The sequence below is a fragment of the Suncus etruscus genome, chromosome 10, assembly GCF_024139225.1.
Source record: "Suncus etruscus isolate mSunEtr1 chromosome 10, mSunEtr1.pri.cur, whole genome shotgun sequence".
In the NCBI taxonomy this organism is placed as follows: domain Eukaryota; kingdom Metazoa; phylum Chordata; class Mammalia; order Eulipotyphla; family Soricidae; genus Suncus; species Suncus etruscus.
Window position 1 is genome coordinate 82,301,375 of NC_064857.1, and position 16,660 is coordinate 82,318,034.

A 16,660-nucleotide genomic window follows, 5' to 3' on the forward strand; every position below is an offset into this window, starting at 1 on the left:
TTGCCATCTTGTTCGCACATGGTCCCTCAGTAACCTCTAGCTTATAAGTTATAAACTATTCCCCAAATGTTCTCATTTTCACAGCATAGTTGTAAGACAAATACTCACTGTACAGATGGAGAAAATGAAAGAAGTTAAAATACATTGCTCATGACGCTGTGATATGTATTGGGGTGTAAATGTAATTTAGATCTCTGCTCTCAAAATTCTAACTTAGCCACATGTCTTTTTTGTGTGTGTGTGTGTGGGGGGAGTTGGGTCACACCCGGTGACACTTAGGGGTTACTCCTGGTTATCTGTTCAAAAATTGCTCCTGGCTTGGGGAACCATATAGGACGCTGGAGGGATTGAACCGAGGTCTGTCCTAGGTCAGCACATGCAAGGCAAATGCCCTACCGTTTGTGCCACCGCTATCTCACGGACATTGATTTTATTTTATTTTAGTTTGGTTATTGGGCCGCATCCTGTGATGCTCAGGGGTTACTTTTGGTTATGCGCTCAGAAATTGCTCCTAACATGGGGGACCATATGGGATGCCAGGGGATTGAACCCCCAGATTGTTCTAGGTTAGTGTGTGCAAGGCAAACGCCCTACCGCTTGTGCTACTGCTCCGGCCCCTGGACATTAATTTTAAAATTGATTATAGGGGGGCCGGAGAGATAGCATGGAGATAGGGTGTTTGCCTTGCTTGCAGAAGGATGGTGGTTCGAATTCTGGCATTCCATAGGTCCCCCAAGCCTGCCAGGAGTGATTTCTGAGTGTAGAGCCAGGAGTAACCCCTGAGTGCTGCCGGGTGTGACCCAAAAACCAAAAAAAAAAAAAAATTGATTATAGGTTGGAATAAATACTGGTATTTATATTGATACTTTTAATATATGCTGATTTTATTTTAACAGGCCTAATAGAAAACTTAGAATTATATATGCAATTCCTGTTTCTTAAGTATACATTACTGATGACAACTTAGTATTTTTTCATTTGTACAGTATAAGATATGGAGATATATATTATGTGAGGTAGACTTATGAGTGTAGCATGTACTTGCAGATGATCTTGCTATATTTAAATTGGTTTGCATTTTAGAAAAATTATGTTTCTTTTCAATTATAAGATGAACCTTTTTTGGCGTTTGGAGGCTTATCACCTTACCCAGGACTTACTCCTAGTTCTCCATTCAGGGATCATTCCTGATTGCTCAGACATCACTCCTGGCATAGTGTGCTGGGGATTGAACCTGGGTTGAACACATTCAAGGCAAAGGCTCTACCCATTGTACCCTTTAAAATAAACTTTTTTTGTGTGTGTAGTTTTTGGGTCACACCCGGCAGTGCTCAGGGGTTACTCCTGGTCCATGCTCAGAAATTGCTCCTGGCAGGCACGGGGAACCATATGGGATGCCGGGATTCGAACCGATGACCTTCTGCATGAAAGGCAAACGCCTTACCTCCATGCTATCTCTCCGACCCCTGAAATGAACTTTTAAAACTGTGGCTTCTGGGTTGCACAGAGGGAAGGTGAATCTGTGTAGTGATGGCCTTTGCATGGTGGCCACTCTGTTGATGGTCAGGGAACAGTATGGGAATTTCAAGCTGCTGAGCCTTGCACAGTACAGAGCAGGAGTGGGGAACACCTGTGTCTTGGGTGGGTACTCAAAGGGCTTTCTGGTCAGTAGATGGTGTGTGTTGTACAGAGAAATGCTGACCCACATGTGGATTTCTTCTGAGTTCAGCATTGACTGGAAATCATGAAGTAAATGAGTTTGTGAGGCAGCAAGTAGTGAAAGTATTGACTAGGTTTTGTTGGTGAACTGATGAGCTGTGAAGTAGAACTGCTTCTGACTTTTCTGTCACTGCCAAGCACAGGTAGAGTTGTGTGGCGGGAATCTTGCCAGCTTTGATTTATGTTCTTACTGCCTTGTTCTTCAGAGGTAATTTTAGTCCTTTTAGAAATTTGACTGTGAACAAGATGAGTTTGATTTTTGTTTGGTTTTGGTTTAGGGGACATACTTGGCAGTGTTCAGGGATTACTGCTGGCTCTGAGCTCCGAAATCACTCCTCCCAGAGTTGGGGACCATATGGGATAACTGGGATTGAACCCGGGTCGCTGTGTGCAAGGCAAATGTTCTACCTGTTGTACTATCACTCTGGCCCTAAAATGAGCAGTTCTAAGAATGTGTACAGGCTGATTATTAGCACACAGCCATTTCTTATTTGATGGGATACTGGGAAGTCAGGTTTCACAAAGTATTGGAGTGTTTTTACATGCTTGATTATGCCTGTCATTGACTTCTTTTTTCCTTTTTTCCTTTTAGAATATGGTTTCTAGTTTTAGGGTTTCTGAACTTCAAGTGTTACTAGGCTTTGCTGGACGGAATAAAAGTGGGCGCAAGCATGACCTCCTGATGAGGGCGCTGCATTTGCTGAAGAGCGGCTGCAGCCCAGCGGTTCAGATTAAAATCCGGGAATTATACAGACGTCGGTATCCACGAACCCTGGAAGGACTCTCAGATTTGTCCACGATCAAATCATCGGTTTTCAACTTGGATGGTGGCTCGTCCCCTGTGGAGCCTGACTTGGCTGTGGCTGGAATCCACTCGTTGCCTTCCACTTCAGTGGCCCCTCACTCGCCGTCCTCCCCGGCTGGCTCTCTGCTGCTTCAGGATACCAAGCCTACATTTGAGATGCAGCAGCCGTCTCCCCCAATTCCTCCTGTCCATCCTGATGTGCAGTTAAAAAACTTACCCTTTTACGACGTCCTAGATGTTCTCATCAAGCCTACGAGCTTAGGTGAGTGTCAGAAACCACTGTCTTCTGGTCAGAATAGTAAAGCAGGAGGCCCTCAGCTAGAGAGTGACTGTTATAAAACCGAGGCACCAGTAGTGCTAACAGCTTAAATGTGCAGGTAAAACATTTACTGGCCTCCATGCTGAAATCGAATCTGTAGCTGTTGATTTGTTGTTTGAGTGTTCACCTCACCCATGTCAGTTTACAGAACTATGTCAGTGTAAATTCTACAGTAAAAGAATGCCTTCTCACTGGTCTTTATTTACTGTATTAGGTGTTACTAAAGATCATTTTTGCAATTTGTGTTAGGAGCAGACAGTTTGTGTTTATTACCATGATCGACTTCTATGATCTTACTTTTATCTTTTTCAAAAAAATTACTGATGGTTATTAATGCAGTTGTGGTATGAGTGTAGGTGAAATTCTTTTGCTTGACTTAGATTTATTACATCACTAAATTAGAAAAAATTGTTTTGGGTATAAAATTATCATTTGAAAAATGTTCAGAAATATATGGTACAGGGTTAAGGCACTTGCCTTACATATGGCTGGCTTCTCTTCGATCCCTGACAACTGCATATGGTCCCATGAACACCGCCAGGGATGATTCTTGAGTATAGAGTCAGGACTAAGCTTTGAGCACAACTAGGTATGGCCCTAAACTCCCCTCCCACCCAACAAAACAAAACAGAAAACATTTAATTAAAACTGTTAAATAAAATGACTATTTGTGATGGGCCGGAGAGATAGCATGGAGGTAAGGCATTTGCCTTTCATGTAGAAGGTCATCGGTTTGAATCCTGGCATCCCATATGGTCCCCCATGCCTGCCAGGAGCAATTTCTGAGCATGGAGCCAGGAGTAACCCCTGAGCACTGCCGGGTGTGACCCAAAAACCACACACACAAAAAATCTATTTGTGTATAGTTGGATATAGGGAGACGACAGTTACCACAACCAGTCAAATGTTTGGTTGTATTCTATTTTCTTTTCATTCCTATATATTAAGAAACTATCAAAAATGAGTTAAAGGACTAGAATGCAGACTTTGTGTGTAGGCATTCTTTATGGTCCTCGGGAACCATCAGGAGTAATTCCTGAGTGCAGAGCCAAGAGTAACTCCTGCGCACCACTGGATGTATGCTGGATGTATACCCCCATAAAAGCTAGTTTGTTGATGGAGAAACTCTATTTCTCTTTTGACTAAATGTGTATTTAAAGGTTTGGGAGTTGTTACCATTGCCCTTTACTTTTGGTGATGGAAAAGGATAGAAGGAGTAAAATATTCTTTGGTGATGCTGTTGTTAGTTTTGGGGGAATGTGGGATCACACCAGGCATAGTGCTTAATGCTTAAGGGAACTTTGGTTGCTGGGGATCGAAGCCCTGGGCTGTCACACATTAAGAGAATGTGCTAAAGCCCTTTGAGCCATCTCCTAGGTCCCTTTATTCCCAATTGAGAAGTACCGATGTGGGGAGTTTATGTGAATTTCCTAAATAATCTGGATAGTAACCAGGAGTATCTCCATGTGTGTGTGTTTGAGAGTGAATGTGCCCTTATATACATAGAACACTAACATTAAGCTATAAGTTCTATAAGTTGTTTATAAATGTTGACCTATGCCAACTATGGAAGCATTCTTAGTTCCAGTTTAAGTTCATGGTTTGTGGGTACTTCTCTGGGTAGGTGACCACATGATCCAGACAGGGCCTCAAGTTCTGGCATGTACCCTGATGAATCCACTGAAGGTTGTGCCCAGCATTGCAGGTATGGACACCTGTCGGTTTTGATTTTGGTGCACTGACAGTGGATCTGTCTCTAGGGAAATTTATGTTCACCAGATGTTCTCAGAATGCAGCAAGGCTTGCAGTTGTTGGGCAGATAATTTGAGCTTTCCATGTTTTCTGTTTTCGTTTTTGCTCTGGTACCTTTTCCTAAGTTTAAACCTGGCCTTTCAGTACCATTCCTTTGCTTGTTTTTGTGTTTGGGGGGGGGGGGGGGCTCACAGCCATTGGTGTGGGGAGTACTGTGCTGGACCTCCTGTATGCAGAAGCATGTGCTATATGTCCCTGGCACTAAATTTGCTTTAAACAATTGCTGTTTATAAGGAAATCACAATGGGAAAAAAATCAAAGCCCAACATATTTCATGCTTACTGTTTGTATGGTTTTGAAGTTCATTTTGAAGTTGGCTTCTTTTTTGTTACTGTTGTTCATTTCTTGAAGTGCATGTCTGCTTTAAAAAATTTTTCCTGGTTTTATTAATAATTATTTTATTATGTTTTGAAAGGAATTTCATTTTCATTTGACAGTTTTTTTTTTCTCTTCCTACGCAGGTTTATAATTCAAAATTAGTTTGCTTTGCCCCTTTTCCTTCCCCTTGTTGTTGATGCCGCAGTGGTTTGGGGTTGCACTCTTGGTTGTGGTGCTCATTTGCTCTTTGCTCAAAGTGGTAAGTGAGCTCACCCACAGCCCGTTGTGATTTCTGCTCACTCTTGGCTGCGGCGCACCAGCGATGCTCTTTTTTGGCACCAGGGATCCTGAATGGCAGCACTCTTAATTTGACCCTCAGCTCAGCTAGTGCACGGCTAGTGTCGCTCAGCCTCTGAACTTTCTTGGTTTCCTGCTTTTACCCCCTTAGAGATGCCTTGTGAGGGCTGGAGAGATCACATGGCAGGTGTGTGCTCTGTCTGTTTCATCCCAGACATATCTGGGTCCCAGGAGCACTGCAGGGAGTGGCCCTGGAAACCTCAGTAGATAGCACTGCATTGTACCCCTGGGTCCTTGGTATTGAGCCCTAAGACCAGTGATGTCACTGGAGCAAACTCTGTTTCCCTGAGTACTGTCTTGGCCTCTGTTGCTGTCAGAAGTCAACTTAGTTTGGATTGTTGTTACCCTATAGGTAATGCTACATTTTTATCTGAAGGCTTGTGAGATTTCACAGTCATCATTGACTTTTAGTGGTTTCGTTTGCATTTGACTAGTTTTCTTTGTATGATTTCTTTATATTTATTGCTGGAAGTTTGATCTGTGAGCACTCTCTCCCTCCCATCAAATTGGGGCTAGGGGCTAGAGCCATAGTACAGCGGGTAGGGCATTTGCCTTGCACTGGCCAACCCAGGTTTGATCCCCAGCAACCTGCATGCTCCCCGTGAGCCTGGCAGGAGCAATTTCTGAGCATAGTCAGGAGTAACCCTTGGATGCCACCGGGTGTGGTCCAAAAACAAAAACAAAGCAAAACAAAAATAACCCAAACTCCAAAACAAATTAGGGGCTAGTCTTTCAACAGTCTTGCAAGTTAAAAAAAAATTTAGGGACCAGAGCAATAGCGCAGCAATGAGGGTATTTGCCTTGCATGTTGCCGACCAGAGTTTGACCCACATTTGATACCTAGCATCCCATATGGTTACCCAAACCTGCTAGGAATGATTCTTGAGTACAGAGCCAGGAGTAACCCCTGAGTACACTGGGTGTATCCCAAACCCCTAAGCCCCCCAAATTTAGTGCCTCATTTTCTCCTTTTCTGGAGCCTGCTGACTGTTTGAGATTTCTGGCTGGAGATATTGGATGTTCATATTAGGAACTGAGAAAAGAAAGCATTCATCTCTAACCTGCAAATATTAACTATTGAAATAAACAGGGCCCAAAGGACAACACAGAGGCTTAGAACCTGGCTGCTTAGACTGGGTCATGACCCCATATTGGACATCAGGTGACAAAAGATGGGAAATCTTATATACTGTATACTCAGGGTTGCACTAGAATTTCTCTGGTGAGAAGGGGTTGCAATGAGACAGTCGAGGAAACCCTGACCTCGAGCACTTAGTTTTTATAAGTCTGACTTCATGGGGTCCTTGGGAGCTGAGTGCAGCCCAGTACCTCTGTTCTTGGAGATCTTTGGCATCACAGCCAAGTGAGTGTGAGCACTGCAGGCACCCAGGCACCCCTGGCGTGGACCACAACTGCAGCTGGTGTGTCTTGCTGTGGGGCTGGGACATTCATTTTTCAGTGCTTGAGCATAAGGCTTCTATATGTGGGGCACGGGTTTGATTCCTGCCACAGAAAAGCAAGCAACCCTCCCCCCCACTCCTGGAACATTGGTGGCAGGTGCAAGTCTTCCCCGTGCCCTTTGTCCTGACAGCTTGCCCAGGGAGCATTGTAGCCAGATGTATGTGTGTGTGAGAGAGACCCCTGATGTCACCAGTCACAGTGAAGGGATAGGAGAGAGAGACCCAGAAGGACAGTTAGGAGGTAGTTGGTGGTTGGGATGGGCTCAGGCTGAGTGGATGCCTGGAGTCAGGCCCCAAACTGCGTGGTCCAGAGTAGAAACAGGCACTTGTGAACATGACTGGGCCCTGGCTAGGAGATGTAGACTGTGCTCCATAGTTACCTGTTTCACTAACTTCATTTTCTTCTTTTTTTTTTTTTTTTTTGGCCACACCCATTTGATGCTCAGGGGTTTGGCCCTGGCTTGGGGGGACCATATGGGATGCTGGGGGATCGAACCACGGTCCTTCCTTGGCTAGCGCTTGCAAGGCAGACACCTTACCTCTAGCGACACCTCTCCGGCCCCACTAACTTCATTTTCAGGCCTTCGTTCTAATTGACATCTCTTCCTCTTTAGCATTATCTTTTATTTTGTTTGTTTGTTTGTTTTGAGGCCCTCCCAAGCAGTGCTCAGGGGACCCAGAGGCCAGCTGCAGTGACACATGTCCAGCCAGACTGGGTGGTTCAATCCGAAGGCTTAAGGATGGGGAGTTGTTAGGGCCTACCTTTCAGCTTCCAGGACTGCACCTTGTAATTTTTAAGCTCCTTTTGGAAATTCTCCAGGAAAATCGGAGCTGTTTTGTGGTATAACTCCTGGAGCATAGCTGTTGAAAGAGAAAATTCTTTTCCCCAAGAAATTAACTGTTTCCCTGATTTAGTAGCGTCCACTGACATGGTCTTTTCACCTTGCACCTTGTTACCTACAGAAACCAGGAAACTGAGAGACACTGCACTGTCATGTCTCTCCCTCCTGGGTCTGGGGACCCTGCGGTGCCATGGTTGAAGTTGGAACCCCTGAATGTGAAGCACATGCTATTGAGCTTGTCTCACAGGTCTGGCCTTTTCTAGATGCAGTTTTAGTACTTACTGGGAAGCAGAATACTTGGGGCCCTTTTTTTGTCCCCCCCATCTTTTTTTTTGGGGGGGGGCACACCCGGGGTTACTCCTGGCTGTCTGCTCAGAAATAGCTCCTGGCAGGCACGGGGGACCATATGGGACACCGGGATTCGAACCAACCACCTTTGGTCCTGGATCAGCTGCTTGCAAGGCAAATGCCGCTGTACTATCTCTCTGGGCCTTTTTTTTTTTTTTTTTTTTTTTTTTAAATAAGCTCTGACTAGAACACCATTGAGAACTATCAGAAATAATCTATTCAGGCCCTTTGTGAAGTGAATCCATTTTTGTTTTCCTATCTCCTTCATTGTCTTTATTGTTTTGGTGATGATGCTCTTCATGGCAGTGGCTGGAACTCAGATATTCTCTTTGGGGTCAGACTCATGGTCTCACATGAGTCCTGCCCCTGTCACTAAACCATGTCTTTGGGCCCTCTCACTTTTTAATAAAAAAAAAAATCAAGAAACCTGATTCTTGGATTCTGAATATTTTTTTCCCTTTTCTTTTCCTCCATTTAAAAAAAAAACGTAGTAATATTTTCATCATCAGTAGTATAGTTCAGGATAAAATGTAACTTGGAAGGGTTGTGCTGTATTTTGAGTGTACTGTGATAAGCACATTAAAGAATAATAAATACTTTGAACTTGCTTTAGAGTGACTTAATTTTCAGATTTTGAGTTGAAAGCTTCGTTTTCTTTTCTTCTTCTCCCCTCTTTATTTTTTTATTTTTGGGTTACACCCAGCAGCGCTTAGGGCTTAGTCCAGGTTGTATACGAAGGGGCCATGCCTGGCAGTGCTCAGTGGACCCTATGAAGTGCCAGGGATTGAACCTCGGTGGTCTGTAGTGAAGGAAACACCTTAAGCCCCTGTCCTATCTCTCCATCCCTATACTTGATTCGTTTGGACTATTTCAACCATTACATTTTCAGAATTTGTCAACTATCAGAAAGAAGTGCTTGGTTACTTACTACATGTGCTTTTATAGCTTTAGACTTGTTATTGAAATATTATTGTTGTTTTTTTTTTTTCCTCCTTAGTTCAAAGCAGTATTCAGCGATTTCAAGAGAAATTTTTTATTTTCGCTCTGACACCTCAGCAAGTTAGAGAGATATGCATATCCAGGTAAGAGGAATGTTTGGGATGTCTTTCTGCCATAAATGTTGGGATATTAGTTTGCTGTGATGGCCTTAAGAAAGTGTCTCAGGGGCTGGAGAGATAGCATGGAGGTAAGGTGTTTGCCTTGCATGCAGCAGGATGGTGGTTCGAATCCTGGCATCCCATATGGTCTCCTGAGCCTGCCAGGAGCAATTTCTGAGCATAGAGCCAGAAGTGACCCTTGAGTGCTTCTGGGTGACCCAAAAAACAAACAAACAAAAAAAGATAAGTGTCCCAGACTCAGGCCTAACAGGGCTCTGCCCTCACATAAGGAAGGGGCTTGGAGTATGAGAATGAGGTGGTGCCAATTTCGTTTTCCGAGGCTGCTCTCAAGCCCTGCAGTAGCTGCCTTTTTGCTGAACTCATGTCTTGTTCTTACATGTGTTCCTTGTTAAGGACACTGGTCATATGAGACTGAAGTACCACTTTATGGCTGGATTTAACCTCATTACTTTTTCAAGTCTTCACGCAGTCGTATTGGGTGTTTGGACCTTTTATACTGTTTTTCCTTGAGTAAGCAGGGTATACTTTTATATAGGCTTGCCAAATATTTGATAACTCTTTCGTTTGAATAAAGTATTTAATCTTTGGATAAAGAGTATCTTCTTAAATTCACTTGGAAATAATATGCTCTCCCACATGAGTGCACACCCCCCCACACCATGAGCCTTTTTGGTTATGCTCAGGGAACCCAGGAGCCAGTTTACATATGTTAAATCATTGCTCCATGGGATACCTTATGGAGAGATCTACGTCAGTTCATAATGACAAATAGAGCTGCTTTCTAGGAGATTTCTGTTGGTTTGAAACTTTGTTCAAACTTTGCCAGGCTGCTGAGGTTAGAGGTAATAAGATTGTTTTAAGTAGATTTACACAGAAAGATTTCATAACTCCCCTCCCCACCCCCCTCAAGCTCAGGGGTTGTTCCTGGCTCTATACTCAGGAATTACTTCTGGCTATGTATGCAAGACAAACACATTGTATTCTCTCCAGCCACCTCAGAACATGCTTTTTTTTCCTTTCGTTTTTGGGTCTCACCTGGCTACGCTCGGGTTCCTCCTGACTTTGCTCAGAAATTGCTCCTGCCAGTCTCAAGGAACCATATGGGATGCCAGCATTTAAACCAGTGTTCATCCTGAATCGGCTGCGTACAAGGCAAACACCCTACTGCTGTGCTATATATCTCTGGCCCTCTCAGAACACACTTTTAAAATTATTTTTTTGATGCACAGTCCACATTTGTGGGTGTTTGGACTTGTGGTGCTTAAACATATAACACTTGCTTTCTACCACTTATAGCACATTCCCAGCCCTCGAGATACTTTTCTTTTGTCTTTGTTTTAGGGCCACAGCAGGCAATTCTTAGTCTGCTTGCTCCTGGTGGTGGTGTGTGGGCCGTATGGTACCAGGGATTGAATCCACACCTTCCACATGCAAAGTTTATTGAACTATTTTTCCAGTCCTCAGGAGAGGAGGGGGGATGGAGGGAGAGAGAGATAAGAGTGGGAGGGAGTTGAGAAGGGAGAGTGGAGAGTACCGAGTGGCCGTGTGTGTGTGTGTGTGTGTGTGTGTGTGTGTGTGTGTGTGTGTGTGTGTTTGTATGTGTGTGTGTGTGTGTTTGTATGTGTGTGTGGTGGGGGATGTGTTTTTTATGTGGAGCATTTGTTAGCTTTACACTCAGGGATCATATCTGATGGAGATGGGGGACCATGTGCTGAGCATGGGATTGAACCGGGGTTGGTTGTGTGCAAAGCAGGCTACCTACCTGTTCTACTCTCTCTTCTACCCCAAAGATGCCTTTTGAGTGAACAGTGAATGCAAAGTTGGGAGTTGTAATATGCCTCTAGGTACTTTATACGTAAGTGTATGGCAGGTTTTAATTTACCTAAGTCTAGAAAATATTTCTCCAAAATATGATCTAAATGCCTCTTGGGAGGGGAATTTGGGGTTTATGTTGAGGAATCTTCACTTTTGCTAATAATTTGGAGTTTGAACTATGAATAAATTAGAAAATAAGTTGCAGGGCTGGAGCAGTAGCACAATGGTAGGGCTTTTGCCTTGCACGTGGCCAACCCAGGATGGACCCAGGTTCGGTTCCCGACATCCTATATGGTCCTCTGAGCCTGCCAGGAGCGATTTCTGAGCGCAGAGCCAGAAGTAACTCCTGAGCACCGTCAGGTGTGACCCAAAAACCAAAAAGAAAAAAAAAGAAAGAAAAAAATCGCTAAAATGTTTGAATAATGTTTAGGCATTTAGAAATAGAAAGGTTTATTGAACATAGTAGAGAAACTTGGCCAGGGAGGTACTCAGTATAGGACTGCTAAGTTTTTTTGTTTGTTTGTTTTTGGGTTTTTTTTTTTTGCCACAGCCGGTAGCACTTGGGTTACTCTTGGCTCCGCTCAGAAATCACCCCTGGCTGGGGAACCACATGGGATGCTGGGGATCAAACCTGCGTCCATCCTGAGTCAGCCTTGTGCAAGGCAAACAACCTACCACTGTGCTACCACTCCATCCCCTAGGACTGTTAGTTTTAAGGGCCACTAGTGGCCGCAAGTGGTACTTAGAGGGCCTTGGGGCAGCGACTCAATGTTAGATCTGAGGAGGTGGTACTGCTTTTATCCTGTGGTGTGTGTATGGGACCATCTAGGGCTACTTTGATGGTTTTTAGGGCCTCTCAACCCATTCCCAGCCAGGCTTGGAGTTGCTTGTGATGCTTGGAATTGAACTGGAATGGGCAGAGTACAAAACATACCCGAATCCCTATGCTATCTTCCTAGGCAGAACCAGGAATAATCAGTTTCAATAAAGCATTTTAGTTAGAGTGGAGTTTGAGAGTACAGTGGGAAGGCACTTACCTTGACTGTCCTGGCACTACCATACATGTGGCTCCTTTTTCTCAAAGGGAGTGATTCTTGAGCACAGAGCCAGGAGTAAGACCTGAACACTACTAAGTGTGGGCCCCCCAATTCAACCAAAATACAGCCCTTCCCCCCAAAAAACACACCCAAAACAACAACTTCCTAGAAAAGATTTTATTAAACAAGTTATAAAAATAGTGCCTTTATCCTTCACTCTTTCATTAACACCAGGCAAAACCATAGCATAATGACACACACCCAAGAAATTTAACACTTGGTATCAGTTCAACACCCCAAATAACAATTACTACATTGTTTTAGTTGCTTTCAGTCTGACAATTTTCTATTATTTCTTGGTCTTTCATAATACGTGACACATTTTTGGGAAGTGTCAGGTATTTTGTACAATGTTGGACAGTTTGGATTTATGTAATGTTTTGTCTTGATTAGGTTGAAATGATTACCTGTTCTGAATTTGGATGCCTGCACTTCATACCACTTAACGCCTATATTTATGTGATTCAACTTTGTTGTTTAAGAGAATTGAGGGCATCCAAATCCCAAGAATATTTTTTTTCATGCGAGTTAAGTTAGACTCTTTGAGGAAGCAGCCTAGGTAGTTTTACTTTAGTTTTTCAATCACTTGATTCTTGGGTCTTCTTGGAGATCGTTCTTAGCTGGCCTCCAGGAGTAGTGGTAGGGGTCAAACAAACCTGCTTATCTCTCTCTTTTTCTTTCTTTCCCCTCATCCCCAATAACAATTTTTTGGGGAGGGCCCACACCTGACAATTCTTGGACTTACTCCTGGCTCTACACTCAGGGATCTCTCTTATCTCTTAGCAGGGCTGGAAATAGGTGGGGAATATGTATACCGGGAATTAACTGGGTATTTTTAAAACCTTCCCTGCTATTTCTTTGGACCTTATTTGAGAACTACTATATGTATCTGCTCTTCCCTTTGGCCTACATGCTAGTGGGTGCTCAATGAAGAGCTTGAGTATGTTGAGTCTGGATTACTTGGCTCCTTTATTGTGCCTCATGAAGTAGGACTATTGGGTCCAGCTCGGTCCTTCATTTTAGTAGCCTTCCATTTGGTCATCCTGCCTTGCCAGGAGTCAGTCTGTTCTTTTCTTACTGCTCTGTGACCTTGTTCATGAATATGCCATGTCGTGTTTACATTAGTAGTAGTAGGAGAGTTGCCCATTACTTAACATCTCTGCCCCTATTTTTCTTTTTTTTTTTTTTTTGGTAAAATGGAGGTTTTCTTTTTTTTTTTTTTTTTTTTTTTTTTGGTTTTTGGTTTTTGGGCCACACCCGGCGGTGCTCAGGGGTTACTCCTGGCTGACTGCTCAGAAATAGCTCCTGGCAGGCACGGGGGACCATATGGGACACCGGGATTCGAACCAACCACCTTTGGTCCTGGATCGGCTGCTTGCAAGGCAAACACCGCTGTGCTATCTCTCCGGGCCCCTCTGCCCCTATTTTGATAACCCACAGTCACACCAAATAATTAAATACAGTTCACTATTACTAGATTTCCCAAGAATCGTATTTGGGTCTTTTGTTTTATTTTTTAACAGAGATTTATTCTGTTCTTATAAGTGATTCTGTTTTAAGTTATTTATTCTAACTTCTGTGGCCCAGGTAGTGTAGGAGCAGAATTGAGAAATATTTATAAGGAGATTGTTGCTGGTGTATTTCCTTCTCTTGTCCTTGTCATTGGTGTCACGGGCTCTCCCTGGACAGAGGCCTCTTTGTCTTTCCCACACTTGATTTACCACATCCTGTCAAATTACTACACTCTGTTGATTCTTCCTTTATGACTCTCTCAAGATGTAAAACTTGAAGCAACTCTATTTTTATTTTTTTTGGTTTTTGGGACACACCCGGCAGTGCTCAGGGGTCACTCCTAGCTGTCTGCTCAGAAATAGCTCCTGGCAGGCACGGGGGACCGTATGGGACACCGGGATTCGAACCTACCACCTTTGTCCTGGATCGGCTGCTTGCAAGGCAAACGCCGCTGTGCTATCTCTATTTTTGAGGGAGCTAATGTGGTCTTTTAGTATAATACCAAGTGGAATGTGAATTCTGGATGAACTGCACAGGTCTGTATATCCCTTGGTAAGTTCACTAAAGCTTGTTGAATCCCATTTGTGCAGGATGTGAAATAGTCACCTCCTTGCTCTGGTTGTGGATAGGGATTTGAGTGCCTCAACTTGCTGCTCTGTCTCTTATAGTGGCACGTGGTACCTAGTCTGTCTAGCCTCCTTCAGACACTATCTGTTGTTTATACCTTGGCAAGGGCCTCCTTGTGCTAATTCTCTGCTGACTGCTATCTTCTTCTAAAACCTATTTAGCAATTTTCTGGTTCTTAAAAACCCTATAATGATATCTTTCTTTTGAAGTCTATCTTCCATTGCCTCGCATATTCTGGTAAATATCTTGTTTTGCTCATTTTATTTAATTTTTAAAATCATCTTATCTTCTGACACTCTTCCTACTATCTCAAGTCCCAAGTAGACGTTTACTGCCATTTTATGCCACCTTGGCAGACCTGAGTCAATATTTTTGTTTAATTTTTGGGCTGTATTCAGTGGTACTCAGGGATTAATTCTGAGTCTGTGCTCCAAAATCATTCTTGGTAGACTTGGGCTTAGGGACCATATGGGATACCAGTGATCGAACCTGGGTTAGCTGCATGCAAGGCAAATGCCTACCTGCTGTTCTATTGCTCTGGCCAAAAAAAGTCAACTTTTTTGTTTTTGGACCACACCTGGTTACTCCTGGCTCTGCTCTCAAAAATTGAGCCTGGCAGGCTTGGAGGACCATATGGAATGCCAGGAATTGAACCTGGGTTAGTCTTGGGTCAGCTGTGTGCAAGGCAAATGCTCTACCACTGTGCTATCTCTCTGGCCCCTGAGTCAACTTTTTAAGGGCCCATCCCAATCTTAGCATCTTCTGAGATGCATTTTTCCCTAACCCATCTGTTTTCTGTTTCTCGTTTAAAGAGATGTTGTGTTCATCTGACTGTTTGGTTCTGCAAATTTGCTGATGAAAGCAACTCTCTCAATCATTTTTATTATACCAGTGCCTGGCATCTGGTCACTGTCTTTGTTGTGACCTAAAGATTAGTTGAGTTGAACATGTAAGTTCTTAGAATTGTGTCTGGCAGAAAATGAGGGTCAGTAGATGCCTAATAATAACAACATTAATTTCTTTCCCCTGCCTTCCCAGTATGTCCTATAAATCCTTAGAGGTGTTTGAAATGATTTGTTAAGTTTCTGTCTTTTTCTGCCATTTCTCTTTTTCTCCCTAGTCTACCAGGAGTCTGCTCTGTATCTCTCTTTATGCTCCTCTCCCAGTTATTGAGATTCATGGCACTAGCACAGCTCCTGTTCCCTTGGGAAATGTGACTCTATTAGTGAAACTAGAACTTATGCTGCCCAAGTCCTGTTTTCTCCTTTGATTGCGGATGGTGGTGGTCATGGCCCTGAATTTTCAAAACCATGGAATTTCCTCTTTGTAACTCTTAGTTCTCATAAGTGCCATAGCACTTACTTTATTATATAACACATAACATACATACATATATACACATATCTTATCTGGAGGGTAAATACTGTGTAAAATTTCTTGAATTTAGTAAGTAAAAGCGGCCAGTGTTAGCTATTAGTTATTAGCTAACAGGTCAGCTGTTAGATATTGGGGTGAGCGTAGCAGACCTCCTGCCATAAGGGAAAGAGAGCATTATTGACAGTAAGAGCAGCCTTCTGCCTGCCTTGTTGAGCACTGCTTAACTTTTTGCACCGGTGTTGCTGTTAGCATGCTGTGGTCACAGAAACTCCTTAAGATTGGTACACTAATTTTCTCTATTGAAAGTAGAAACAGGCCTAGGAATGTAAAATAATTTGCCCAGAGTCATCCAAGCCACCATATTGTGCTCAAATTGGTCATGGCTTTGCTTGCTTTACTGCCTTTCAGTGACTAGAGAATTGGAAATAGTGAGAAGATCACGTGGTTGAGGAGAATGAGGGCAGACCAAGAACGTGCCCATCTGTGACAGTCGTCTGATGATGAGTGAGAAGGGTAATGACAGCACTAATTAAACTGATAGACATACATGCCCCTTGTTAAAAGGCAGCTTCTAGGGGCCAGAGCAATAGTAGTGAGTAGGGCATTTACCATGCATGCTGCCAACTCAAGATCAACCAGGGTTTGATCCTTGGCATCCCATATGGTCCCTCCCCAGTGCCTGCCAGGAGTAGGAGTAACACCTGAATGCCACCAGGTGGGGCCCCAAACCAAAAGCAAACAAAAAAGGCAGCTTCTCATTGTGTAGGTCTGGGTCGGAACACCTGTTTCTGCATTTCCAATACCTTTCCCAGTAAGGTTGCCTTGTTGTGGACTCAGTTTGAGTGACAAACATTAGGAAGGTTTAGTGCCAGCAGTATTACATGGGCCTCTAGTAGGTTTTCTTTCATCTTGGTGTCCTTAATTGGGTTCATAATTGTGACATTGTGTTGTAGTATAGAGAGATGGAGACTCCAGGTTTCAGTTCTTTACTCTGGGTCTTGGTCTGTAACTTGCGTTGCTGTAAAAACTACTTTGGCCAGCTTGCACTTCTGACCAATAGAAATATCTGGTCAGTGGGTCTTTTTTTTTTTTTTTATAAAAGAAAGATGTTAGCTGATTAGGACCTATAGTAAA

The 16,660-nt window shown here is 43.4% G+C and overlaps 1 protein-coding gene across 4 annotated transcripts in view; it reads left to right on the plus strand.

Moving 5' to 3' along the window:
- The window catches only part of PIAS2 (protein inhibitor of activated STAT 2), a 71,918-nt gene that overhangs the window by 22,026 nt on the left and 33,232 nt on the right, over positions 1-16,660 (plus strand). For 2 of the 4 annotated variants that reach the window (XM_049781540.1, XM_049781541.1), the window contains exons 2-4: positions 2,312-2,786; positions 4,468-4,548; positions 8,978-9,062. In XM_049781540.1, the coding sequence (XP_049637497.1) occupies positions 2,312-2,786; positions 4,468-4,548; positions 8,978-9,062 (641 nt within the window). The remainder of the gene's footprint in view (positions 1-2,311; positions 2,787-4,467; positions 4,549-8,977; positions 9,063-16,660) is intronic. The other 2 variants (XM_049781542.1, XM_049781543.1) reach the window with 1 other exon arrangement.